The sequence below is a fragment of the Podarcis liolepis genome, assembly GCF_965112155.1.
Source record: "Podarcis liolepis genome assembly, chromosome: 1".
Classification (NCBI taxonomy): domain Eukaryota; kingdom Metazoa; phylum Chordata; class Lepidosauria; order Squamata; family Lacertidae; genus Podarcis; species Podarcis liolepis.
The window spans coordinates 105466658-105494158 of record NC_139554.1 but is presented as its reverse complement, the minus strand read 5'-3'; the positions used below and the strand labels follow the sequence as shown (position 1 = coordinate 105494158).

The 27501-nt window shown below is 43.5% G+C and overlaps 2 protein-coding genes across 6 annotated transcripts in view; both read left to right on the top strand.

Annotated features, from left to right (window-relative positions):
* ACVR1 (activin A receptor type 1) overlaps positions 1–9337 on the top strand; it is a 71602-nt gene extending 62265 nt beyond the window's left edge. For all 3 annotated transcript variants that reach the window (XM_083494300.1, XM_083494298.1, XM_083494299.1), the window contains exons 9-10: positions 5749–5879; positions 6638–9337. In XM_083494300.1, the coding sequence (XP_083350426.1) occupies positions 5749–5879; positions 6638–6772 (266 nt within the window). In that variant the 3' untranslated portion in view covers positions 6773–9337. The remainder of the gene's footprint in view (positions 1–5748; positions 5880–6637) is intronic.
* Positions 9338–16729: 7392 nt separating this feature from the next.
* ACVR1C (activin A receptor type 1C) overlaps positions 16730–27501 on the top strand; it is a 43798-nt gene continuing 33026 nt past the window's right edge. The window contains exon 1 of one of the 3 annotated variants that reach the window (XM_083494444.1): positions 16730–17267. In XM_083494444.1, the coding sequence (XP_083350570.1) occupies positions 17192–17267 (76 nt within the window). In that variant the 5' untranslated portion in view covers positions 16730–17191. The remainder of the gene's footprint in view (positions 17268–27501) is intronic. The other 2 variants (XM_083494447.1, XM_083494445.1) reach the window with 2 other exon arrangements.

The following is a 27501-nucleotide window of genomic DNA, read 5'->3' as shown; positions in this document are numbered from 1 at the left end:
GAAGTGACAGACAATGATCTACTAAAAGCAAATCCAAACCAGAATTTCCACTATGATCTTGGAACCTTCAGAGGAGGCACTCAGACTGCTGCTGCTGCCTTTTTTCAGTCCAAGGGTCAGCTGCTCTTGTTCCTCCTCACTGTCTAAGCATACCAGGACTAGAATTGAGGATGAGATGAGGGTGCATTTCCTCTCATCTCCTGCAACATAGGTTAGAATTGTTGAGCCTTAAGATCTCTGTTTATCACTGGTTTTATGGATTATATTTCATTAGTTCAAAGACATTTCTCTTTAAAAATAATCCATTTTATTCTGGTTGAATAGAAGGAAACTATGGCAGGGTTCATTATGACAGTGTTATGACAGTGTAGATCAGAGGTTATGGTGACTTTCCTAAGTAGGTCTGGTGCCAGAAGCAGCCCCATAGGAGCCTTAAAACTTTGGCTTTGTTAATTGTATTTTTTAAAAACACACACCAAAAAAACACATTGGAGTAAAAGCCAAACAGCTTCTTCTTCTTCTACTGTAATACAGTCAACAAGAAAGTTTAAAATATGCATAGGAATATTCAATTGTATAAATGCAAGTCTCTGTTAGCGGGGATAGTGAACCCATCTCTGATGGGCCTTATTTGCCTGCCAAGCCACTTCCTTCTTCTTTAGTGATTGTCTTCCATGAACACGGTCTTCACAGTGAGTCCGTAAGTGACTGTGGAGGCCAGTTCTGGATCAACACGTCCCTCCACAGTGGGGACATAGGTTTTGAGCATCTTCAAAGCCCATGACACCTTTGGTAAAGGCTATCCTCCAACTGGAGTGCTCGCAGGCCAGTGTTTCCCAATTGCCAGAGTTTATACTACATTTGGGACATGGGTGGTGCTGTGGGTTAAACCACAGAGCCTAGGACTTGCCAATCAGAAGGTTGGCGGTTTGAATCCCTGCGACGGGGTGAGCTCCCATTGTCTGGTCCCTGCTGCTGCCAACCTAGCAATTCAAAAGCATCTCAAAGTGCAAGTAGATAAATAGGTACCACTCTGGTGGGAAGGTAAACGACGTTTCCGTGTGCTGCTCTGCTTGGCCACATGACCCGGAAGCTGTACATCGGCTCCCTTGGCCAATAATGCGAGATGAGCGCCGCAACCCCAGAGTCGGTCATGACTAGACCTAATGGTCAGGGGTCCCTTTACCTTTAATACTGCATTTTAAAAGATTTGCCTTAAGAGAGTCTTTAAACCTCTTTTGTTGACCACCAGCATTACGCTTTCCATTTTTAAGTTTGGAATAGAGAAGTTGCTTTGGAAGATGATAATTAGGCATCTGAACAACGTGATCAGTCCAACGAAGTTGATGTTGAAGAATAATTGATTCTACACTGGTGAACTTTGCTTCTTCCAGTACATTGGCATTAGTTTGCCTGTCTTCCCAAGTGATAGATTAAAATTTTCAGAGATGGAATCTTTCGAGGAGTTGGAGATGGTGTTTATAAGTGGTCCATGTTTCACAAGCACACAGTAAGGTGGATAGTACAATAGCTTTGTAAACAAGCATTTTGGTATCCCTATGAATGTCCCAGTCCTCAAACACACTGCACTTCAGTTGGGAGAAAGCTGCACTTGTCGAGCTCAGGCATTTTGGCATGAATGGCGGTCCTTGTGGAAAGATAATTGCCCAGGTAGGAGAAGTGATTGACACTTTCCAACATTACACCATTGAGTTGGATTTGTGGTGCTGCAGAGGGGTTGTTTTGTGCTTGTTGGTGCAGCACTTTGGTTTTTTGGATGTTGAGCGAAAGGCCAGGCTTTTCATTAGCTTCAGCGAAGATATTTAGGATGGTTTGGAGGTCATTGTCTGAGTGTGCACACACTACGTTGTCATCAGCATACTGAAGCTCTATGACAGAAGTTATGGTAACCTTACTCTTTGCTTTCAGCCTACTCAGATTAAAGAGCTTTCCATCTGTTCGATATATGATTTCTACTCCCGTGGGGAGTTTCCCTTCAACAAAGTGTAGGATCATGATGATGAAAATGATAAAAATGATAAATAGAGTTGGGGCAGTAACACAACCCTGTTTAATGCCTGATCCCACTGTGACTGGTCCACTTTGAGAGCCGTTGTCATCTGCGATTGTTGCTGCCATGTTATCATGGAGGAGCCGAATGATGTTCACAACTTTATCTGGGCAGCCGATTTTCAGAAGGGCAGTCCACAGGTCATTATGATTTACAGTGTTGAAGGCTATAGAGAGAGTGATAATTTTGGCATCTCTAAAGTCTGCTGTGCAAGAAGATCAAACGCATCCATTCTTAAGGAAATTAGCCCTGAGTGCTCACTAGAAGGACAGATCGTGAAGCTGAGGCTCCAATACTTTGGCCACCTCATGAGAAGAGAAGACTCCCTGGAAAATACCCTGATGTTGGGAAAGATAGAGGGCACAAGGAGAAGGGGACGTCAGAGGACAAGATGGTTGGACAGTGTTCTCGAAGCTACAAACATGAGTCTGACCAAACTGCGGTAGGCAGTGGAAGACAGGAGTGCCTGGCGTGCTCTGGTCCATGGGGTCACGAAGAGTCGGACACGACTAAACGACTAAACAACAACAAAGTCTGCTGGGATCTCCTCTCTCCCATATTTTTTGATGACCTTGTGAAGTTGTTGTGCAAGTTCAGTTTTGCCCACTTTGAGGTATCCAATCAGATCCGCTGGCTTTGTTGTTTCTCATTTGGTTAATAGCTGTACGCAGCTCTGCCATATTTGGAGATACTGCAAGCTCATCTCCAATTTGTTTTTGTGGAATTTGTGAGGGGACCTCAGCAGCTACAGGGGACTTGTGGTTAAGGAGATGATGGTAATGTTCTTTCCAGCGCAGTGCAATAGCTTCTTTATCATTTAGTGTGGTACCATCTGTTGAGCGTAGGAGGCATATGCCATGATTTATTGGCCCATAGATGGTCATTGTGGCTTTAAAGAAACTCTGTGCATCATGAGTGTCGGCTAAATGCTGGATTACTTGAGCTTTTTTATTCTCCAAGTGTTCTTTAGTTCTTCTTTGAACCTCAGCCTTAGCGCTGGCATAAGTTTTATTCTTAGTGGCACAGTTTCTATCTCTTTGCCAGATCTGAAAGGCCTTCCTTTTCTTGTCAAGAATGCGTTCAATCTCACTGTCATTCTCACCAAACCAGTCCTGATGTTTCTTGGTTTGGTATCCAATAGTTTGTTCACAGGCTGCAATAATGGATGTTCTTAGCTTGGTCCACTGTTCCTCGATGTTGTCAGGAAACTCCGAAAGCAGATAGATGGTCCTTAAGAGTCGTTTGGAAGTAATCCCGCTTAATAGGATCTTGAAGGGTTTGAGTGTTCATTTTGTGCCTTGGTTTCTTTCCTTGAAGCCTGCATCGAGGTATAATCTTGATAATCATTGTGGAACATATTAATCAGTGATCTGTCCAGCAGTCGTCAGCACTCATACTAGCAAAATCAGGCATATTTTCTCATCTTTGCAAAGGGGTACCTTTTCTCCCTTTGGTAAAATACCACTGCTAGGTCTATCAGATCAGGAGAAAGGAAGGACAGCTAAAAGCAGATTAGTTTAGATGCCAGCATGAATGCACAAGAATGGGATAAATGTGTGGCCAGTCTAAGTAAAAATAAATACGTAAGGATTTGTATGAGCTAAATTAAATGCAGAAATAATTTCTGAACATCACCGCTAGGCTTTAAAGAGAGTACCTTCTAGATTTCTACAATTTTCTATCAGAAGTGTTGCATCCCAGATAGATTGGTGGGATATAAATGTTGTTGTTGTTGTTATATAAACAAGTCACAACCAGGAAGAGAGCTTCCCTTGGCCGAGGATTCGGCATACATAGGTGAACTTAAGGGCCAAGGGAAGTTGGTGAAAAGGAGAGAGAAATGCCATGAACCTTGCGCCTTAGTGCAGCTGGCAGCTGAATATGAGTGTTGGCATAGATACATGTGGCCTCACTGATCTGGCAGAAACGTGACTCATGTTGTATGTGCACTGCAGTGCTGGGTGGAGTTGCTGGTGGGGACACCAGGGGTCACCACCAGCTCTTGCCAGGTCCCTACTCTTGGGGATTTTATTTACATGTGTTGCCTATCCTATCCTGTGGACTTGTCAAAAATGATAGACGAGCCATTGTCCCCAAAGGACTCTTCAGTAAGGCAATAGATACAAAAGGCTGGCGAAGGAGGAGGCATTTAGAAGGAATTAATGCAGACTTGGTTAACCGTAAAATAAAATTTCTATGCATTAGTGTCAAATGTATTTACAACAGCATCTGATGTTACGGGTGTGAAGGTCATTTTGTTGTCTTGGTGGGCAACAACATCATTAACCTGTTCGGGGAAGTTTTTAATGTTTGATGTTTTTAATATTTGATGTTTTATTGTGTTTTTAATATTCTGTTGGGCGTTGCACAGATTGGCTGGGGCAGCGCAACTCAGACGGGCAGCATATAAATCATCATATTAATCAGCATTCCTTCTACTACTTTCTCTGATTCTCAGGTAGTACCTTGTGAGTCTAGATTTGCCAGATGTCCAGGTTTTATTGGGAAATTCCCCAGATACGAATGAATGTTCTTTCAGTGGCAAAAACTTTCAGGATCAAGTTATAAACAGACAAAAGCAATCCTAACACATGCACAAATCGTTATCATTGCTGAACTGTGTAAACAAATAGTTGTCAATATAGAGTATATAATGAGTCATTAAGCTTTGAAAGGCAACGACATAAATGATCCGATGTGCTAATTTATTCTCTGTTGTTACTGATTCCCCCCCCCCCTATAGTAAATCTCAATCCTGTCCTTTCTTCCAAAGGATTCCAGGAAGCAAATAAACAAAATAGTATTTTTTTTTTAAAGTATGCCTGTCTGTCTGTCTGTCTGTCTGTCTGTCTGCATGTCTAGCCTGTTTTCTTAAATGTAGATGGAGCAAAATATCACTCAAAGGGACATCTCTGAACATTTCTGAATTCCTTCCTGGATTATTCTTGCCAAGTTTTTTCCTCTTTCTTTAATAGTATGACATACAATGACTTACTCATAGGAGGTTCAAAATGGCTATGGTGCTTTTAAAATGGAATACTGTAGGTAGGCATTTTATTTTTGTTTCCCAAGTAGTATCCAAGATACCCTGGTTTAATTTTATGGTTAAATCACACAGTGCAAAATAAATCTCGTATTTGCTGCCAGCATACCAATGAAACTCATCTTGATACTTGGAAGATGGTTTTAAGCAGGTTTTTAGGGAGCCTGATGCCTGGCATAGAATTGGGGTTCATTCTATTGTTTTCTAAATGACTGCCCCATCCCATTCTGATTTTCCACAGGCCCTGTGTTGTCTAGTGTGGATTTAGAAGCATATGTGTACTGTACTGGAATCTTGAGTTCTTGTGTTCTTTCTCCCCCCACCTCCCCTCTGTCTCCAGATTATTTACCAAGACTCTGCAGCCTTCTTTGTGACTGTATTTGCCTTCTGTACATATGTTTTTCTTTGCAGAGTAAGGAACTGCATTCTAACCCACAGGGAGAACTGGCTGATTAATGTCTTGATTGTATTGTGCTATTAGAAATTCGTTTCATAATATCGGTGAGATGTCACAAGGACTTAGCTTTGGCTAAGGCTCCATGCTATGTAATAATGCACTGAACTTTGTCTTGCTAATGAAGATTCTGAAGCGTATCGATGCAACTACAAGATCTATGTTGTGTTTTGGCCGTAGGTATTGTAGAAGACTACAAACCTCCATTTTATGACGTAGTGCCTAATGACCCCAGCTTTGAAGACATGAGAAAAGTGGTCTGTGTGGATCAGCAGAGGCCAAACATTCCCAACAGATGGTTTTCAGATCCTGTAAGTGCCCAGCCCATCACATCCTGCCATATTTCTTATAGATCATCTTTTAAAAAACAAAACGACGTCTGCTATTGTGTTCCTAAACCTTGGGGATCCATATGGGATTGGGCTACAACTCCCATCATCTCCAGCCAGCTTAGCCAGAGGTCAGGCATGATGGCAGTTGTAGTCCAGTAACATCTAAGGACTCAAGGTTGAAGAACATTTGTGTATTCCTAAAAGGCAATGTATGTTCCCTTAAGAATGGGTTTACTCTTAAGGGACAAGGCTTAAGGGACATGGGGTGCATGGTCACAGAAATTAATCCAGCTATTATTTTTCTCAGGGTGGGGTGGGGGCTAACTCTACGTAACAGTGATGCCAAATCATTAAGCTTCAATCACTATAGAAGGGGGTGGGGGAACCTTTGTGGCCTTGTAGGTAATGTTTGACAGGTGTGTGGGAGTGCTCATCCTGCTGGGAACAGGCATTTCCAGCCATGCAAGATTAATCATGCCCTCTAGCCCATCAGCTGACATCATCAGTGACGTCACCTGGTTGGTGGGTATGGTTTGCAGAAAACTGATTTGCATGTTCATTTGGACCCCTTGGCAGGCCAAGAATGACCGAGGACTGGTTTTTCCCCACCTTTGGACTATGGCTTGGTGTGGTGTCTGAAATGATCTTATATAGATTCTTGAAGTCTACTGAGATTTGCATGGACAGTGTTTCAAAACTTGATCTGATCTGAACACCCATCTACCTTTCCTTTTCAGACGTTAACTTCCCTTGCCAAGTTGATGAAAGAATGCTGGTACCACAACCCATCAGCCAGATTAACAGCGCTGCGTATTAAAAAGACTTTGACCAAAATCGACAATTCCTTAGATAAGCTCAAAGCTGACTGTTGATAACCAACACCTGATGCTGACAGGACATCATGGCTTGTGTCCAGCATGGAAGAGTGGCTTGATGAACTCTAGGATCCGGCCACAAGTGGCTTCAAACAGAGGCAGAGTTGTTTACCTAACCAGCCATTGAAAAGGAAATAGACCCATGTGAGCCTTAATCGGTGACTGTCCGTGGTATTTTACAAATGGCCAATCTGTTAAAGACTTAATGCTGAATCTATGGTGGCCTATGGAAGGAAGAAAGGAAGGAAGAGAAGTCCTAAGACAAAACTGGGGCATTAAAACCATGGCTTTTTTTTTTAATTATTTCATGAAAAGAAAGAAAAAGGAAAGTGTCTCCTTGTCTCGCTCCCAAGTGGAAGTGGTCAATTCGAATCAGCAATATTGCCTGCGCTTCTCTTTATTGCACTAGGGATTCCTTGCATTCCTTACTTGCACTGTTACGGTTTAATTTGAAAGACATGACTTGCCAAAAATATGATTGGCCCTGTACTCATTGATATGTTTTTTTTTTTAAAAAAATAATAATAATGGGAAATCCAATTTGGGAAATTGAACTTGTAACTGACTCTTTTTATTATTATTTTAAAGCTGCATTTTACATATGTGTACCGTTTACAATAATGCTGGACGCTAGGAATTATTGTTTATATGGAAACTGCGAACTTTTATTTATTATTAGTGCACTTAACAGTTTTAAAATACTGAGGAAAGTGCGAATAGTTAAAAGCTTATTTTTATGTGGCTTCTATCATTTATTTCTTTCAGACTTTTTTTTGGGGGGGGGAGGTTTAACACGGTATAACCTGAAATGGTTCTTCTCCCTGCCCCCCCCCCCCGTATTATCAGTTATACACTTTAATCACCTTTTTTAAAGTGCTTCACATTTTATATACGTGTGGTCTGTAACATATATTTTTCAGTTCAAAATAAGCGGAACATTTATATATAAATATTATATAGATATATATATCTCTTAAATATAAAGCCATTATCCAAATGATGCCACATCTAGTACCTTATTGATCCTAGAGAAAGGGGAGCAGCAGAAGAAAATGGCAGAATGGTAGGCCATGGATCGTATTATGGGAAAGTGCATTTTTCTTCTTCTAAGCTATATACGTAATGTGCATATGAACTCTACCGGGGCGGGGAGAAAGCTATTTTTTAAATTTTACTTCCTTTTTTGTATTTAGCAGTTATTTGTATAAATGACATAGAATATTTTCAAGTCAAATGGAAAGAAAATGTCCCCTCGTTCTGTTAGTGCCTCTTGTGGTTCGAGGTAAACGCCGTAAAGTTTTGCATCACCAGCGTATATCGACTGATTATCTTCTCCCTGCCTTTGCTGTTTCTGCAAGTCAGAAGCAGTGTCAACAAACTGGTGGTGTGGGACAGAACGCCACTGAAAAACACCAGAGAGATGCTTCATAAAGGTGATGCTGATGTTGGGATGCCGGGCAGTTGTTGTTGGGGAGGTGGGGTCTGTGCTGGAGCAATGACCTCGCAAGGACACAAATTAATGTGTGATGATGTATGAACAAATCAGATCATGCTGTTCTGACCGTGGTGTTTTTGTTTTTTTAAAAAAATAATAATCTTGAGTTTCCTGAGTAAAGAGTTTTGATCTGAGTGCCTTGCCTTATAACTGTGTAGCTGTTCTCCCTGTGGAGCCCTCATAGTGAAAACGATGGAGGCTGAATGTAAGTGGCTGTCCTAATAACCGTTAAACCAGCACGATGCCGCAAGCTTAGGAAACAAGCTGAATGGACTTTGTTTTGAGCTGATTGTTCCAAACGAGACAGGGCCCTGTTGCGGCTTCCATTTCCCCCGTTTTCCTTCAGATTGCTTTACGAAAGCTCTTTTGGGAGAAGCGTTGTAAGAGCTTTGATTTGTGCGCCTTTGCTCCATGGAAAACTGCTGTGCCTGTCACTGAATACAGGGGGCGGGAGGATATGGGGTTGTTTCCAACTCAGTTCTTCTTAGAGTTGGACCCATTGAACCTGATGGAACTCAGTCATGCTCTTAGTTTCAGCGGGTCTCCTCTGAGCATGTCTAACACTGGCTGCAAACCATGGCCCCTCTTCTGAGACGGGGTTAGGTGTGCCATGATTTGCTGTGCTGGAAACTGAATTGATAATATGATCTGTTCACACGTTGCGAAGAAATGCTGGGAAGAGTCTGTGTTTGGATGCATTTGTCCATAAGGTTTCCAGGGTGTTGAGATGAAGTTTGGTATTTGCTTGGAGAATGATGGCTTGCCGCAAAAAGTTTCATCCTGCTAAAAATAAATAAATGATGATAAGGAAACTGGGGGAGGGTGGAGGAGAGGAGAAAAAAAATCTCTCTCCTCCTGTCTGATTAATCAGAGTGAACTTTTCCATGTGTTGGGGGGTGAGCCAGACTACCTATCTATATTTAAAAAGCAAACTTCTAGTTCTTCTACCATTTGTATGGTTAATTTGAAATTACCTAATTTGTGAATGTCTTCTTAATGATGAGGTCCTCTTTTAACAGTATGAAAGTCTTCATCAAGGAAAGTGATATTAAACATTTTAAAATGAATTGTGGGTGTTCTGGCACATCTGTACTACTGCTTCAAGTTTGCTTACTTAGTAGTACAATATCTACTGCTTGTTAGTGGCAAGTCAAGTGTTTGCGGGATTGCTAGTGCATGGTAGAAACATGGGAAGCGTCAAGGAATAGTACAAGCACAGCAGGACTGTGTTGGGAGGAGATAAAATTGCATCTGTTTAGAGGAGGCTCAATTGCCCTCTTACGATTCCAGCAATAATAAAATGTGTGTGGACATAAATTCTGCCTTAAACCCTGATTCTGGTGATCCTATGATGGGCCAGGTTAGCAGTTCCTTTTATCCCTTATCAAAAATGTTTCCTTTAAAAAAACCAAATTCAGCACTCATTCTTCTTTATTCAGTGCACTTACACCATGATTATTTGATACCCTACACCACAGGAACAAGCATGTCAGCTAAGGGTGTGTACAGTTCCTTGGGAGAGTGAAGTTCTAATCGATGCTTGAGAAATTCAATTTCTTTGAATTCCAATGTGAACAGATCTGATCTGCGCTTCCTGGGCTGATGTACATATTGGAATGTGGTTATCCTTTGGATTTCACACTTCTCTGAATTTTGCAATAAAGTTCTCCACTCAAAAAATCAATAACAATATGTGTTCTTAAAAAAATGTGTATTTCAAGATGAAATGCTTCTGAAAATATGTTGAGAAATGTGTGCATTCAGGTAAAATGTTGTCAATGGCAAGAATACATGGAATAAACTGGAAAAGTGTTGGGATCACAAATGGATAAGCTGTTAACAAGCAAAGTCTGCCAGAGTACAATGTTCAAAACTTGCAAAATGACAGTGGTTGGGTAGAAATTGCCTTTTGACTGGCAGAGTAGAGCAGTTTCCCCCCTTCATATTGGTTACTCTAGATGGATATTGCAATTGCTCATATTGCAAAATAGATTTAAAAATAGAACTTGAGGTCCAGCGAAAGGGAGGGAAAATATTATTGTTCAATGTCTACAGATTAAAGCTTGTGAGTTTGGGGGGCTTTTTTTAAGAAAAAGAAGAACCAACTTGGCTAGCTAATTCTGAAAACTCTGTAGCTTGTATTTGACACATTGATAGCTTTAAAGCCCCCCCCCCCAAATACTGAATTGTTTGGTTCCATAGTATTGGACATTTGAATAAAAATAGGCAGGTGGCCACACAAGTTTTGATGAGTTGAGCAGGAGTGGAAGAGGGAAGACAAGTGTAACATTGCATTCATTTAAACCTGGTGTTAAAATGTATTGCTTTTTTTAAAAAAAACCTGTGTTAACTTGGGGGCTTGAACTCCTGCTGTACAGTATTTTTTATCAGTAATGTGTGGTCGTAGCACAGTTCAATTTAGGTTACTTTAAATCAATTGATATAACAGTGATAAAGTGACCTTGCAATTTTTCAGGAAATCCCTCTTGCCTCTTACAGACCTATAATTTTTGGAATTCCTTGGGAAGTGGAATTGACTGTTAAGCCACACAGAGAATTGTAGCTATGGGAGGGGAATTGGTGCCTCTTAACTTTCAGCACCCTTAAGAAACTACAGTTCCCAAGATTCTTCAGGGTGGGGGAGGTATAATACTGCTTTAACTGCATAATGCTGATGGGGCCTATATTTGCCCTTGTTTCCTAATTATGCAAGCCTGCTTTTATTTCTGAAGAGGATTGTTTTCAACTTTCAGTTCCTGCAGCTGAAATGGTTAGGGGTGCAGTGCTGTTCACAAGTGACAAAATAATTAATCTCCCTTAAAAAAAGAAAAGAAAACTTGTTAAATGGGGTCACTTGTATTAACTGGGGCAGCCATTGCGTTGTGTGTCTTAACCACTAGATGAAATAAGCTGATGGAAGTACTATATGTGGTAAACGTATTATCACATTCTCATAAAGGTTTATATCAGGAACTTGTGGCTCTCCAGATGTTCATAGTTCCTGAACATTGGTCATGCTGGCTGGAGGGCTGATGGGAGTTGTAGTTGAACATCTTCTGGAGGGTCATGCCCCAGGTTATATGGTGCCTGTGGTCCAACTTAAATGCCCAGCAATTGTCTTTTCTTAGCTGCTGTTGTTTAGTCGTTTAGTCGTGTTTGACTCTTCGTGACCCCATGGACCAGAGCACGCCAGGCACTCCTGTCTTCCACTGCCTCCCGCAGTTTGGTCAAACTCATGCTGGTAGCTTCGAGAACACTGTCCAACCATCTCGTCCTCTGTTGTCCCCTTCTCCTTGTGCCCTCCATCTTTCCCAACATCAGGGTCTTTTCCAGGGAGTCTTCTCTTCACATGAGGTAGCCAAAGTATTGGAGCCTCAGCTTCACAATCTGACCTTCTAGTGAGCACTCAGGGCTGATTTCCTTCAGAATGGAGAGGTTTGATCTTCTTGCAGTCCGTGGGACTCTCAAGAGTCTCCTCCAGCACCATAATTCAAAAGCATCAATTCTTCGGCTGTAGTAGGTGATACAGCCTTTCCACTGATGTGCACTGTTTTGTGTTCAAGCTTTATGTCTCTTCTTGTTTCTCTGTTCATTCTCCTCATGGCCCTTCTTTGCACTGGCACTTGCAAAACCCCTTTCCCCAATCACCACACATGGGGAAAGCACGCTTGCAGAAAATGAGCTGGCCACCAGAAACTTTCCAAAACAAATACACTGATAAGTAATGTGTCTCATAGGGGAAATCAATAGACCATTATTTTCAAGATGCCAGTCAAACATAACGTTCTAGGCTCCAGAGTCCAAGGTTTATTCCCTAAGCAAGCTGGAGCAGATAGGCAGAGCTGTAAATCTTGGAGGGAAGTTTTCATAAAGAGAAGATTGCAAGCAGCCAATGAGGAGGCAGCATTTTAAGGACGCCTCTTTTGAGTTGCACAGCAGTGCAGGAGCATCTTCTGGGAACTGAGATGAATGCTTCAAATGGATGGTAGTCATGGATTCCTAGCTCTTTAATGCAATGGGGGTAGTATGAAGTGTTTGTTTATTATTGACCAAATTTTCCATTTTGCAAGAACTCCTAGAGCATTGCATTTTTTTAAAAAAGTGTACAACCTTGGGCATTGTCAGCATGCACCTAAAAGTGTGGCTGTGGTCAATGCTGGATTGGAGGTATTATATAGGGAAACATGGCAGTATGTAGCTCCCTGTGGACCATAGCTTTTCCTTAGCTGAAGGTGTGAAATGGCCATTGTTTGTTTACATAAGAACATAGGAGGCTGCCTTATACAGAATCAGACCATCGGTCCATCTATCTCAGCATTGTCCCCTTTGACTGGCAGTGGCTTTGCAGAGTTTCAGATGGGACATTGCCAGCCCTTACCTGGAGATGTCCTTGGGGATTGAACCTGGAATCGTCTCCAAGCCAAGCAGATTCTCCGCTATGTCCCTTTGTCCCTTCTCCAATATATATCATTCAGACTAGATGTTCAGAGGTGCCATTTTTATTCAACTGAATTTGAAGTATTTACTTTAACAGTTTCCAACGGCTCCTTTCAGTGTGGAAAAGTGCTCAATATTCTAAAGATACCTTGTTTCAGTCTGGTGCAATGTATTTAAAATATTTATAAAAAGGTAAAGGTAAAGGGACCCCTGACCATTAGGTCCAGTCGTGACCAACTCTGGGGTTGCGGCGCTCCTCTCGCTTTACTGGCTGAGGGAGCCAGTGTACAGCTTCCGGTCATGTGGCCAGTATGACTAAGCCACTTCTGGCGAACCAGAGCAGCGCACAGAAATGCCGTTTACCTTCCCACTGGAGTGGTACCTATTTATCTACTTGCACTTTGACGTGCTTTTGAACTGCTAGGTTGGCAGGAGCAGGGACTGAGCAAACGGAGGTCATCCCGTTGCAAGGATTTGAACCACTGACTTTCTGATCGGCAAGTCCTAGGTGTGGTTTAACCCACAGCGCCACCCACGTCCTGCTTTAATTTCAAAGATTTATTATAATATGTATACAGTGGTGCCTCGCAAGACGAAATTAATTCGTTCCGCGAGTTTTTTCATCTAGCGAATTTTTCGTCTTGCGAAGCACGGTGTCGGAAAAGTTTTGGAAAAGCTTCAAAAATCACCAAAAACCTCAAAAAAGGCTACCACACCGGGTTCTATGAGTTGCTCCTCGAAGTCAAGTCGCAACTGTATTAACGGTGTTAAGAAAAAGGAAACAAACTTGCAAAAAACGCAAGACGTTTTCGTCTTGTGAAGCAAGCCCATAGGGAAATTCGTCTTGCGAAGCAGCTCAAAAACCACAAAACCCTTTCGTCTAGTGAGTTTTTCGTCTTGCGAGGCATTCGTCTTGCGGGGCACCACTGTAATAGCATTAGTGAGTGAATACTTACCTATTTTTATTTGTACATTTATCTTTTGGAAGAGTTTCCTTTTTATATACTGAAGCTGAATCCTGATAGGATGGAAGTGCTGTGGTTGGGTGGTTCCTGTGTCCTGGAGGGGGTGCTCTCCCCTGTACGTTCAGAGGCTGGGAGCATACCTGGATTCCAACTTGTCACTGGAGTCACAAGTGGTTTCTGTGGCCAAGAATGCTTATTACTTATTGAGTTTATATACCGCCCTATACCCAGGGGTCTCAGGCCGGTTCACAGAATAAAATCAAGATATAAAACCACAAAATACGTAATAAAAATAAAAACAACAACCCAATAGCCCCCCCTGCCACACCAAAAAACACATTTTAAAAGGGCATAGGATGTTAATAATAATAATAATAATAATAATAATAATAATAATTATTATTATTATTATTTATTTGTACCCCGCCCATCTGGCTGGGTTTCCCCAGCCACTCTGGGCGGCTTCCAACAAAGATTAAAAATACATCAAAATGTAAATCAGGTCAACTAAGGTAAAGGTAAAGGGACCCCTGACAGTTAGGTCCAGTCGTGACTCTGGGGTTGCGGCACTCATCTCGCTTTATTGGCTGAGGGAGTCGGTGTACAGCTTCCGGATCATGTGGCCACCATGACTAAGCCGCTTCTGGCGAACCAGAGCAACGCACAGAAACTCCATTTACCTTCCCGCCTACTTGCACTTAGACATGCTTTCGAACTGCTAGGTGGGCAGGAGCTGGGACCGAGCAACGGGAGTTCACCCCGTTGCGGGGATTCAACCGCTGACCTTCTGATCGGCAAGCCCTAGGCTCTGTGGTTTAGACCACAGCGCCACCCGCATCCCTTTAGGTCAACCAAAGACCTGGTTAAAAAGGAATGTTTTTGCCTGGTGCCTAGAGGTGTATAATGAAGGCGCCAGGCGAACTTCCCTGGGGAGAGCATTCCACAGACAGGGAGCCACTGCAGAGAAGGCCCGTTCTTATGTTGCCACCCTCCAGGCCTCTCAAGGAGGAGGCACACGATTTACCAGCTATGGTCATTTCTAGATGGGGATATCCTTGGCCTCAGTTATCCATGCTCTGGAGACCTCCCATATGGACTACTGTAAATCACTGTATGTGGGGCTGCCCTTGAAGATGCTCCAGAGACTGAAGCTAGAGCAGACTGCTAAGCCAGTAGGTCGGGCAACCCAATGGGACCAGGTGTCACCAGTCTTAAAATTGCACTGGCTGTCGTTGAGCTAGAAAGGTGAACTTTGTTCTGTTCCAACCAATAACCAACCTGTCCTTTGTAACTTGTTTCCTGTCCCTCCTGCACTTGATACTTGACACATTTTAGGATCATCCCAGACTTCATTAGGTCTGTGCTTCACAAACTAGCAAGGAATATGAGAGGGTTTCGTTGTCCTTGTGTCCATTTTACATGCTTGATGTTTATAGGGAATGGGTGCTTGGTTCCACAAACACACAAAAACATCAGAACAACTTGATTTCTTGGGTTTTACACCTGGTAGAAAATGGCTTGAGTATACTTTTCACTATTTGAACGCCATTGAGACCTTGGAGGGAACAGCCAATGAGCGTCTAGGGAGTATCAGCAGTTTGCTAAACAATGCTAGTGTTTTCTGCATTTGCTATGCAAACACAGTGTCTCCAATTTGTGTGCTCTTTCCAGTCACCACTAATTTTTGCTACAGTTTGGCTATGCCTCCCCCCCCAACCCCCCCCCCCAGATATGTTCTGAAGCAGAACTGTAGGATGGGGTACTTCTAAGGAGATTTTGAAAGCAACTACCAATCTCAAGAACTGAATATAAGAAGGATGCACGTTATTTCCCCCCTGGGGCAGAAGCCAGTGGTAGCCCACAGCGATGAACATAGTGCTGCTTTTGTGTCACGAACTCTGGCATCCAAGTTTAATTCTCTAGCTGATGAGTTCAACCTTCTGCTACTGCATGGAAGCAACCACAGAGGTCATTCTTGGAAGGATGCAAGAGTCAAAGACTTAAGAGGGTGGGTGGGTAGGAGGACTGAACGGTGACACAGATTTTAATTCTGCTACCCTGACAATTACTGCTCTCACTTTTGGACTGCACAGATGAAATGAGAATAATTCACAGTAATGGTAAGGGTCAGGCTTAACTTTAACAAGGTAGGAAAAAATTGGAACTCTAACCTTACAGTTTTCCTGTGTAGATGTGATACACTTATTTTTTTTTACTTGCTAACCTACATATGAATAGTGAAATTCTGGGCGATTTAAATTCTGAGGATTTAAACCCGTCTCCTGGGTCCTCATCCAACAGACTAACCACTTAGGTTAAAGATATTTGTAGCAACCCAGGAAGTATGGTGGGGTTTCTCCTTATTTACTTGTGTCTGTTTATCTCATCACACAAGTTCCACTTGGTCACTTTAATTCAGGATTTCATAATTCCAAGTACAGTGGTACCTCCGGTTATGAACGTAATTTGTTCCGGAAGTCCGTTCTTAACCCGAAACCATTCGCAACCCAAGGTAACTACTTCCGGGTTAGCAGAGTTTGTAACCCAAAGTGTTCATAACCCAAAGTGTTTGTAACCCGAAGTACCACTGTAAATATTTGCCAGTTACACAGATACAGCTGAAAGGATATGACAAATAGCTCTGATACACAATGACAACCTGTGCTCCATTTCTATTTCAGTGGGTTGAAACTGGTCTCAATTCTGATACTCTAACCAGTATTCTGATACTCTAATTGTATTACGAAAAAAAAGATTCAATGAAAACTTACTCAAAACAAACAATTACTGCCTGTAACGCATCGCCATCCCATGGAACGCATTCCTGGGGGGAAAGCTTTTTCCTGGGTACTAAAACATTACTGCGCTTTTTGAGTTATCAGGAAAAACGTGACCTGCCGGTAAACAAAAGACAATGTGTGCGAATCACCTGCAAATAATTAAATATAATGGCGAACGCACGTTAGCACTGCCTTCCACCCTTGGAATTAGAAGAGTGCGTACAGGTGAGCGCGCGCGCGCGCAGGGCAACAAAGGGCCAGCGGCAGTCTCGGGTGACTCGTGTGCTACCTGAAGAGGAGCCACCTGAGATCAGGCCTCGGAAGTTTCCCGCGCGAAAGCCCGACCGGGCACCGTCGTCTGCAGAGAATGCCTCGCGCTCCACGGACAGAGGCCCGAGGTTTGGAGCCACGCCGCTAGAGAGGCGTCGGCCCTCGGCTCTCTCTCTCCCGCGGGGCAAATCCCCTCTGCCCTGTAAACAGGGACCCGAGGGGTGTGTCCGGGCCGGGCGGAGCCGGAGGAGGGCGAAGCTGCAAACCCCACCCCAGGCGCCGCTGCTGCTCCCCCCACAGCTGACAGTCGCTGCTTGCAGCCTGCCCTGCCGGGAGCGTCGACCAGGGGAGGGGAGAGGGCAGCCGCGGGAAGCCCGCCCTAGCGGGGCTGCGCGCGTGTCCTGCCGCCGCTCGGCTCGCTCCACTCCGGCCGCTCTTCCTCCCGCCAGCGCCTCTCCCATGTGCTGCCATGCGACCTCCGGCGTCCCGCTCCGGGCTGGGCGCCTTGGCGCTCGTCCTGGTAGCCTGCGCCTCTCTCTGCACAGGTAAGGAAAAGCGGGGGCGGGGGGGGGCAGGATCTGGAGGGGCGGCGGGATACCTGTTTCTTCTTCGCGTGGGACATGTGAGCGCGGAGTGGCGGGGCGGGTCTGGCTTGGAAACTTGTGTGTGTGTTTGTGGCTTTTCTCCCAGGAAACTCTGCCACTCGGTCTGTGCGCTTGGACGCGTCTCCCATGCTCTCTGCATGTGCCCAGAGGCATTCGCCCCCATCCCTTTGGTCCACTTACACGTACTTTAAAAAATATATATATTGACTAGGTCCTAGGATGAAATGGCTGTATTGCAAAAGAACGATTTGGGTGATTAAATCTCATGCGTAAGGGGAAGAAATGTGACTAGAATGAAAAACTGCTTGAATGGCTCTGTTGCCAAAGAACGGTTTGGGTGTTAAATCTCATGCAAATATACTCAAAGGGTGTTTGTTTGTTTTCAAATATTCTTTTAAAAAAGGAAGGGAAAAGAATAAAGCTCCCGTGAATGGGGTTGGAGGAGAGTCACATAAGATCGGTCATTGGAGAGCGGCTCCAGGTTTGATCCTCCTGAACTCGGCTTAATATAAAACCTTTTGGGTGGCGGCTACGATTCTGAGGGCAAAGGCCGGTTAGAGTTGACGGCAGAGAACTGTGTGTGTGTGTGTGTGTGTGTGTGTGTGTATATATATATATATATGTATATATGTATATAACAGAGCGTCTCTTTTATGTTTACAAACCCAGCTGACTGATTTAAATGGCTCTGGGATCTATTCTGCCAGAAGTTACAATCCCCCCCTCGACCCAGAGGTTTTTTCCTCCCTGGTTATAGATGTAGAGGGAGCACTCGGTTGTTACTTAGGGCGAAGGGCGTTCTACACATTCCTCAGAAATATTACTTCATGGGATTCAAGGTTTAACCCTGGGGTTGAAACATGCTTGGGGGCAGGGTCCCTGGATTCATACCTTCACAACTTCATGTTTCCTTTATTTATGCAACTTTTGCTGCACTTGCACATAGAGCATTTTGCTTGAAAGGAATTTGGGACCGTTTGCTATTGCACCAGTTTCCTTCATGTCAACTGAGGAATAGGAGTACAGTATATTTATAGACTGGGAATGAACTGGGTTTTCTAAAGACTTGCAATTAAATCCCTTGAATTTTGAGTTTGATCTGGTTGGTACTCCCTGACCACCGAATGGTTTCTAGTATATCTTAACTTGCTGCATCAAGTGTATGCACAACTGTCAACTTTCAGATTTGAAAATAAGTGATCAGCAGCCTCGAAAGTAAGGGATCACCAGCATAGCTGTCAACTTTCGGAGTTGAAAATAAGGGATCAGCAGCCTCACCTGTCCCGGAGACAGTCTATGGGATATCTAACAATCCAGGATAGCAGCGGGAAGCGGCACTGACATAAGGGAATTTCCTGTAAAAAAAGGGCAGGTTGACAGCTATGAGTGTATGCTTGCTCTGAACTTCTAAGATGGAAGAAAAAAACGTAACCCTGCAATCCTATACATGTCTACTCAGAAGTTAGAAGCCCCACTGGTTTCAGTGAGGCTTACTCACAGGTAAGTGGGGTTAGGATTTCAGGTTGAAACTTGTTTCAAATTAAACTGATATGATCCAGTTATTTTCTCTCTCGCTCTATGAGACATCCCAAAGTGGTGTTTAGAACTCTGATTCAAAAGCATGCTTCCCCCCTCTTAAACCCACAAAAATCTATTTTTGTGTGTAGGGCTCCATCAGTTTTCTTCTTCTTAGTATGTTCTCAAAATACTCCCAAAGGTGGGGAAAAATCATCGTAAGTTAGTACCGTATTTTTCGTCCCATAGGACGCTCCGTCTCATAGGACGCACCTAGTTTTTTGGGGGGGAAATAAAGGAAAATGTTCCCCCTTTATTTCCCCCCCAAAAGCAGGTCGGGGAAACCAAACCAGGTCGAGGAACAGCGGGATGGCAGCGCTGCGCCTCCCTGCTGTCCCCTGAGCTTGTGGGGCTGGCTGATGTCTGCCTCGCGCGAGGGGCGCTCTGCATCACGGCGCCCCCCCCCCTGCGGGGCGGCAGGCTGCTATCCGCAGCGTGGGGAGCCTTGCGGGGAACTCCTGCAAGGCTCCCCACGCTGTGGATGTCTGCCTGGCGCGGGGGGCGCTCTGCTTCAGGGCGCCCCTCGCGCTGGGCAGCAGGCTGCTATCCGCAGCGTGGGGAGCCTTGTGGGGAACTCCTGCAAGGCTCCCCACGCTGCGGATGTCTGCCTGGCGCGGGGGGCGCTCTGCTTCAGGGCGCCCTGCCCGCCGGGTGGCAGGCTGCTATCCGCAGCGTGGGGAGGCTTGCGGGGAAGTCCTGCAAGGCTCCCCACGCTGCGGATGTCTGTCCGGCGCGCGGGGTGCTCTGCTTCAGGAACTCCCGCAGGGCTTCCTAGGCTGCGGATGTCTTCCTGAAGCCTGGAGAGCGAGAAGGGACCCTTCTCGCTCTCCAAGCTTCAGCGAAAGCCTGCATTCCCCCCCATAGGACGCACCCAGATTTCCTCTTCATTTTTGGAGGGGAAAAAGTGCGTCCTATAGGGCGAAAAATACAGTATGTGATATCCACTGTGTTGGAAAGAATGGGCAGGCAGGCAGGCAGGCACAGAGGCAGCCCTCTCGCATTAGGCACCAGTTCAGTATCTAAGCCACATCTTTGGTGCACAGTGAGCAAATGGTGCTGTAATTGGTTGGAGAGAGACAGAGAGTGCTTTTGGGGAAATATTGTCTTAGGTGCCTTAGGTGAGAAAGATGGGCTCCGAGGGATGTGGGGAAAGGGCAGGTTTGGAGAGCGGAGGTTGCGTCTCTGGCAGTTTTGGGTGCATCGCATGCATGACAGTTGGGAGGAAATATAGCATGTGGCAGGTTTTCAGGATTATGGGGAGCTGGTCTTTTGTTTTTTAACAGAATGCTATGGGAGCAATGTTCTGGGATAATATGCAGAGGATATGTGTGTTGGATAGGGGCTGCTGTATCAGAGTTGTGGGAGGAGAACCACTTGGGGAAAACAGACTGAGGACAATGGGTTTGAGATTGAGATGGATGATGCATAAAGGGTGTGAATGCAATTAATGCACACAGATTTTATGTAAATGGGAGCGAGCCTGGCAGTCCTAGCAAAAATCAAACCTCCAAAACTACTGTTTGCATTTCAGAGGAAAGCTCCCATTGGTGCAAATGGAGGCACCATTTTTGGAAATGCAAATAGCAGTTTGAGGGGCAATCCTCTCGCCCCCAAGTACCAGGAGACAAGATAGAATTAAACTTCCCATACTACGTCCATAGCCTTGAGGATGCCCAGGCTTTCCTTTGTACAAAACAGTATGTCCATTAGCACAGAGCTTGGATAACTCAGTTGGTTAGAACAGGGTCCTCATATCACCAAAGTTGCAGTTTCGATCCCCGTATGGGACAGCTGCCTATTCCTGCATTGCAGGGGATTGGACTAGATGGTCCTCAGGGTCCCTTCCAACTCTCCGATTCTATGATTAATTGCATTTACGCAGTTGCTGAACCCTCTCTAACCTATTTTGCTGCCCTAAGTCACTCTGGTGCATGTTGTTGTATAGGGTGGTATGTGTCTTGCTCAGGTCTGTTTCCTGCAAATGAATACAGCAAATGCTTTCTTGACTTTGCTTTCCGTACAAATGAACACAACAAAGAAAAGAGGCACTTCAGCTCTTTGGGGAATTTGCATGAAATGAAGAGCAGTGGGGTGCAATCAGGAAAAAACAGGAGAGGTGGTGAGGTGGACCCAATTGCTTCCATGTCTAAACCTGAGTTCTCTCAAGAAGATTTTTCCATAAGAACATATTTGCATGAACTTGGAATTCTAGTGTATATTGGCAACAGAGCTAGATGTAATATGTTCTAAATATATGGAACAAGTTTGTGCCAAGGTAACCCACATTCTATGCTGAAAATGGGGAATTCTATAATCTGTATAGATTATGGAAAGTCAGAAAATTTGCAAATATCTGCTTATTTTGCAAAGCTATGTTGCAAATAAGCTTCTGGCAATTTCACCAAATGTTGCATACTCTGGAAAACCTATCTTCACACCTGTGTGGCTCTCCTCTTTTTCCTTTTTTGAACACCGAAAGCTGATAGCCAAAACATGCTGAATATTTTCAACCTAATATCAGATTCCACACTTGTATTGTATAGAGACGATAAGTACTAGGTTTAATTACTGTGGTGCATGACATGAATGTTTATATGACCCAAAGTGTTTGTGCAGTGTAGATGCTTGCGTGTCAACAGTGGTAGAAGTAAGAGCAAAATCCTTTATAAATAATTATGATGTGTGCCACTTCTAATGCAAGGCGTCTGAGGCAGACACAATTCCAGTAAAAAAAAATTGTGGGGAGGGTTTGAATGCAGTTTGGTATGTATGTGTGTGAGGGGTTAGAGCAGAGATAGGGAACATGTGGCCCTCCAGATGTTGTTAAACTACAACTTGTATCAGCCCTCATGGCCAGTGGCCAGAGATGATGGGAGTTGTGGAGGGCCACAGGTTCCCCATCCCTGGTTATAGAGGACCCTGGTTACACTGAGATAGGTGCATTCTAAGTATCAGCACTGGTTGTACAATACCCTTTTCTCATGGTCACTTAGCTTTATTCTGTGTGTTCAAATTCATATTACAGTGGTACCTCAAGTTACATACGCTTCAGGTTACATACGCTTCAGGTTACATACGCTTCAGGTTACAGACTCCGCTAACCCAGAAATAGTGCTCCAGTTTAAGAACTTTGCTTCAGGATGAGAGCAGAAATCGGGTTCCGGCGGCGTGGCGGCAGCAGGAAGCCCCATTAGCTAAAGTGGTGCTTCAGGTTAAGAACAGTTTCAGGTTAAGAACAGACCTCCGGAACGAATTAAGTACTTAACCCGAGGTACCACTGTATTTTAAAATTTGAGGTGCCATGTAAAGTCCAGAAAGCAAGCCTGCGCATAAATGTACGTGACAAGCATGTGTTCTCCAGATAGTTAATTGCATAATTCAACTGGAATACCAAGTCTGTTTTCTCCCTGCTTTTTTCTTTTTTTGCTTCCAAGAGACCAGGGGTTCACATCTATTCATTCATAATATTTCCCATTATATATAACTTCTCCTTTCCCCCCCAAATCAAATATATAATTCATACTCCCTCCACTTTCCTCAGTCTATTGTCCATATAGTGTTGACAGCTGCTTGTAGCTGATGTGTCTTAATTATTATTTTTTCAGGGATGTTAAGGAGCTTAGTGCATTTAATTATAATCAATGTATACATTCAGGAACTGGGTCAATTAGGTTTTAAACGGAATAACCAGTCAAAAGCTATTAGGTAGGATGGGTTCAGTCCAAGTTGTTATGATACGGAGGCATCGTACGAGAAAATACGAGTCCATTGACTTTTATTGTTGAGTGCAAATACAGGGGCTTCAAACTTACTTTTTGAATAACTCTTGGTTCTTTTGTCTTAAAATTTTGTATATTTACATAACTGGGAATATAGTAACTGGCACATCAGCATTTATTTTGATGGTGTGATGAGCAACATCAGTGAACATGGCACTTCTACCATGTAGCATTCATAACAGAAGAATAAAAGTATACAGTCCAAATATTACCAATCTACAGTAAGCCCACTATTTACGTGCATTTAACTTGCATGCTTCAGCTTTGTGCACGTGACAAAAAAAGTAGTTTATTTTCATGGGGAAGAAAGGGAGCAATGTTCTGGGAAACATAGCTTGGGCAATCCCACCTGCCATTTAATCCAATGGGTTTTGATTATACATGATTTCGCCTTTAGGCGCCTTCCCTGGAATATAACCCTCACATAAATTGCAAGTTTACTATATACCGGGAGATACAAATTCCATGGGATTTCTGGGAATAAAACTGGTGTAAGTTGCACGGCTCATTAATAATTTAATGTTCTCTGGACTGTAAACAAACCCATTTACAAGCCATTCTTTTGGCTTGGACATCCCATAAACCAGGGCACTACCAATGAAAAAGCCCTTTCTCCTGTAGCTGCCTGTCACACCTTATTTGGCAGAGGCACCTGGAGAAGAGCCTCTGAAGATGACCTCCAGATCCAGGTACATCAGTGATAGCCAACATGGTGCTCTCCAGGAATTTTGGATACAGCACCCTGCATCTCTGGTGGTTGGCTACTACTGCTATAGGGATATACAGGTGACTTTCCATTTATGGGGGAGTTACGGTCCAGGGCCTGTAAATGAGGAGCATGGCTAGGGAGGAGACCCACCCAAAGGACCTCTTTGGGCTCTGGGGAGCATCTCCTTATGAGCTGGGGGCACAGTGAGGCTTGGTTGACCAGCCCAGCTGACACCTGGAGAAGAGGCTTCCCCACCTGTCAGCTATGCCAGTTCCACTACCTTTCTGGCTCATGTGAGTTGCAGGGACAGTGGGGTTGGTTGACCGAGTGGTCCCCATTTCCAGGTACCCAGCACCAGACCTGTGTGTGGTCACTCGCAAATAGAATGCATGTAAATGGGGAAGGTGCCTATATGGGAAGAAGTGGTCCTTAGAATTTGAATTGGTCCTGCAAACAGACTGGCAGCCAGTGAAGATGGAGAAGCACTGGCATAATTTGGTTCTTTTCACCCACTCCATTTATTGCCATTTATGTTGACAACTTTTTGTGTTCTCCTCACCTCCCGTTAGTGCAGAAGGGAATACATACCTGGACATAATTGGATGCCAGAATAGGCTGCTTTTGGTAATAATGTGCCTCTATGGACAACTTCACTCATTACTGGGTCGTGTTTATTTTAAAGATAGTACTTCTATGATGTTTTAAAAATATAAGCTGTGAATATGACATGCAGATGTTTTGAAGTTACCACATATTGTATCGTATCTTCATCAAAGCCTTGACCCCTTGTTGAGGGTAAATTCAGTGGCAAATCCAGATTCCTTACATGTTCAGCCATTTGTAATTCAGAATATAAAGAAAAAAAATAACATAGAAAGTAAGATCACTGATGCCAAAGCAGGCCTTTGATGCACTGCACATATCTGAGAGACAGTCTCGATGTGGGGAAAATTGCCTAGGAAAGGTTGAAGAGAGGAAAGAGCAAAACAGAGCACTGCCCTGTATTTATTGCTGTTTAATATGACCCTTGAGTTGACTTTGGTAAAGCAAGAAAAATAAAAAAGTCCAAGGGTTTGAAGCTATATGAGGCACATGCCAGAATAAACATGATTAGATTAACATAGTCTCACCTCCTTTGTTTCCAGACCAGAACACTTTGCTAGCCATCTGTTTTAATGTTTGCAGTATATGCTCATGCCTCAGGAGGTCCAAAGTCTTGCAGAAGTTTAAAACAACTGCAAGAGTGTCACTTGACCTGCCCAGTCTTTTAAGTTGGTAGGATCAACATGCCTACAATCACGTCTGCCCAATCCTGGTTAATATATTTTCTTTGCTTTAGATCAGATGCGGATGGTAAAGCAAAATGTTTTTCTCTTTCAGTTTTGGATACAAATGTGCAACCAATGGATGCACCTAACAGGATCCAGCTGCATCTGCAATAATGCTTTTTATGTTATTATTAAGCCGTGAGAGTCTTTAAATGCACTTCATTTACCAAAGTAACCTCACAGTTCCCTCAGGCTCTTACCCTAACAATGCACCCACTATTCTATAGGTGTTTGGACCCCATAGAAATCAGGCTTGTACACACTGTTCTGCCCAATAGATAATAAACAAGGAGCTTTCAGAATCAGTTTAATGAATGGAAGATCACAGTAACCTGTTCAGTAATGTTTTGCAATCTAACTGGCTTTTGGGTGCCAGAATAGAAAAATATGAATAGCTATTTCAGTCTCATATGTTGGAGGAGAGGAGATAAGTTGAATGGCAAATGATATGGGAATAGGCATGAGTCATTTTGCATGTGAAAAATATTGTTGTTTTATGGAGAGAGAGATGAGACTAAAATAGAAGTGCTTTTGCCAACCAATAAATCATGGTATAGAAAAATGCGGCAAACAAGCATATGACACGAGCCGAGTTACTATGAGATGTCCTTTCAAAATCCATTAAGCTTATCTGTAGACCTTCTGGGCAAAAACTAGCAAATGTCTTCTTATTTAAGACCACGTTTTTAGTTTAAAGATTAAAAGGCACATTGCGGACTTTTATAAGCAATAGTCTAGCCTGTTCAGGCAGAGGCATACACAGCTCATCTGTGTAAATGATAATGCTGGATTGCAAAGTGGATGGTCATTCGGATAGGCTCCGTTGAAAACTGTTCTACCTAGGTGTGAGGGTGTGTACACACACAGCTTCTTCCAATCCCCGGTCAGTCTCCAGAGCAGTTTTGCATCTTGAACCACCACTATCCCCCACTCCACAAAGGTGATGGAAGAATGTTTGAATGAAAGTGTGCTTGGTGCTTATGAAAGAAAAGCTGGATAGCCCGATGGGAGAATGGGATAAAGGACAAGACTGACAACCAAATTTGGTTTTCAAATTGCTTGTGTGTCTTGTCAACCATGTCGCACAGGTGACAGGAAAGTGTGCTCACCTGCCAGGAGCCGGAATCAGGTGCAGGTCAGCAATAATAATAAAAATACTGTGTCGGTGAAGTTAACTCTTTATTCTAAGAAGCCAAAACAGCCTAGCGATCTCAGCAATTGTTCCCAGTAAGTTTTGTCCACAGAATGTTTTTAAAATGGATGTTCCAAAATGGGATGGGGGCAGGAATGTTTTAGTGAATGTGCATAGGGAAGAACAGGAACATGATAGCAGGACCTGCCCTGCCCTACATGCATTTGCTAGATTGTCTGGGTTCCCACTTCTACAGCATGTATGGTTGAAGGGCGGGTGAAAGAGAAGGACAGTAAAGTTTGCTGAAGTATGAAACATCTTTTTGGGGGAGGGGGTGCTGAAGAGAGGAACTTGCCATTAATGACTGAGCATGGTCAGTGGGTGGTTGCATAATTCGAGAGTTGAGGTGAGAGAAGGGACAGTGCAGTACCTGTGAAAGGGCATGGCTGGCTAGCAGGAATCCTTAAGCACTCCACATAACAACAGCTTGTTATAGACCCCCTTTTGTGTTCCATACAAAATAAGCATTTTCCTTTTCTGTCTTCACCTTGGCAACAAAAAGGTCTGAGTAATTTTATTTGTTCATTACAGCTAACAAATTCATGAATGGTAGTTTCATTCAGGCAAATATTTAGTGGCAAATAGTCACTAAAATACACTGAATAACTTTAAAAGGCTATGGAAAATTATATGCTTTTAGGAAGACAGGATTTGGTTTAAATATAGAGCGCACACAGAGCAAAATGCAATTTTGAAAATATACCTCAATTTAACTTGAAAGGACCCAGTTAAACAAGCTGCATGCGCGCACACACACACACACACACACACACACACACATCCTTTCCCCAAAGGACTATTAGAACTGTACTGATGGAAAACAGATTCAATTCTCAGCAGGTGTAACTGCAGTCATCAAGCAAGCGTGTTTGTGTTTGTATTTAACTAGATTTAAAAGGCATGTTCTGCATTATAACTCAAGTATTGGCTTGATGCATAATGCAAAAATACTCTAATTCTAGGAATAAAGTATTTGGTACAGATGCTGAAAAACTTTTTGCATCATGAGGGTTATTGGCACTGATGTTATGTTTGTCTGGGTAGGGACCATTCAGTAAATTAGAGAGGTTGAGGGCAATTATTTGTGAGGAATCACAGAATAATAATAATAATAATAATAATAATAATAATAATAATAATAATAATAATAAAACAGGATTGCCTGCTTACACTGGAATGTACTGTTACCCTCAGTTTATGAGCCAAGCATATCTTTCCCATGATGTAAAGCTGGCACAGAGCATCTCTTTGTAGGGTCAATTTAGTGATGACTGAAAGCAAAATAATACAGTATTGGGTTGATGCGGGTATAGGTTTTCCTTTCCTTATTTAAAGGGACATCGTCTGAACTGCTTTGAAGAAAGCCAATCCTCCTCAACAGCTTTAGACTAGGACTGTACAATCTGTGACCCACCATGAGGAATGCAACTCACCAGCCATGTATGATAGTCCGGCAGCTGCTTAATAACATCCGTGCATTGTACTCTGATGCAGCCTCTGCCCTTTCAGATGTTGTTGGACTCCAACTCCCGTCAGCTTCAGCCCCCATGACCAATGATCAAGTGATGGCGAGAGGCCAGCAACATCTGGA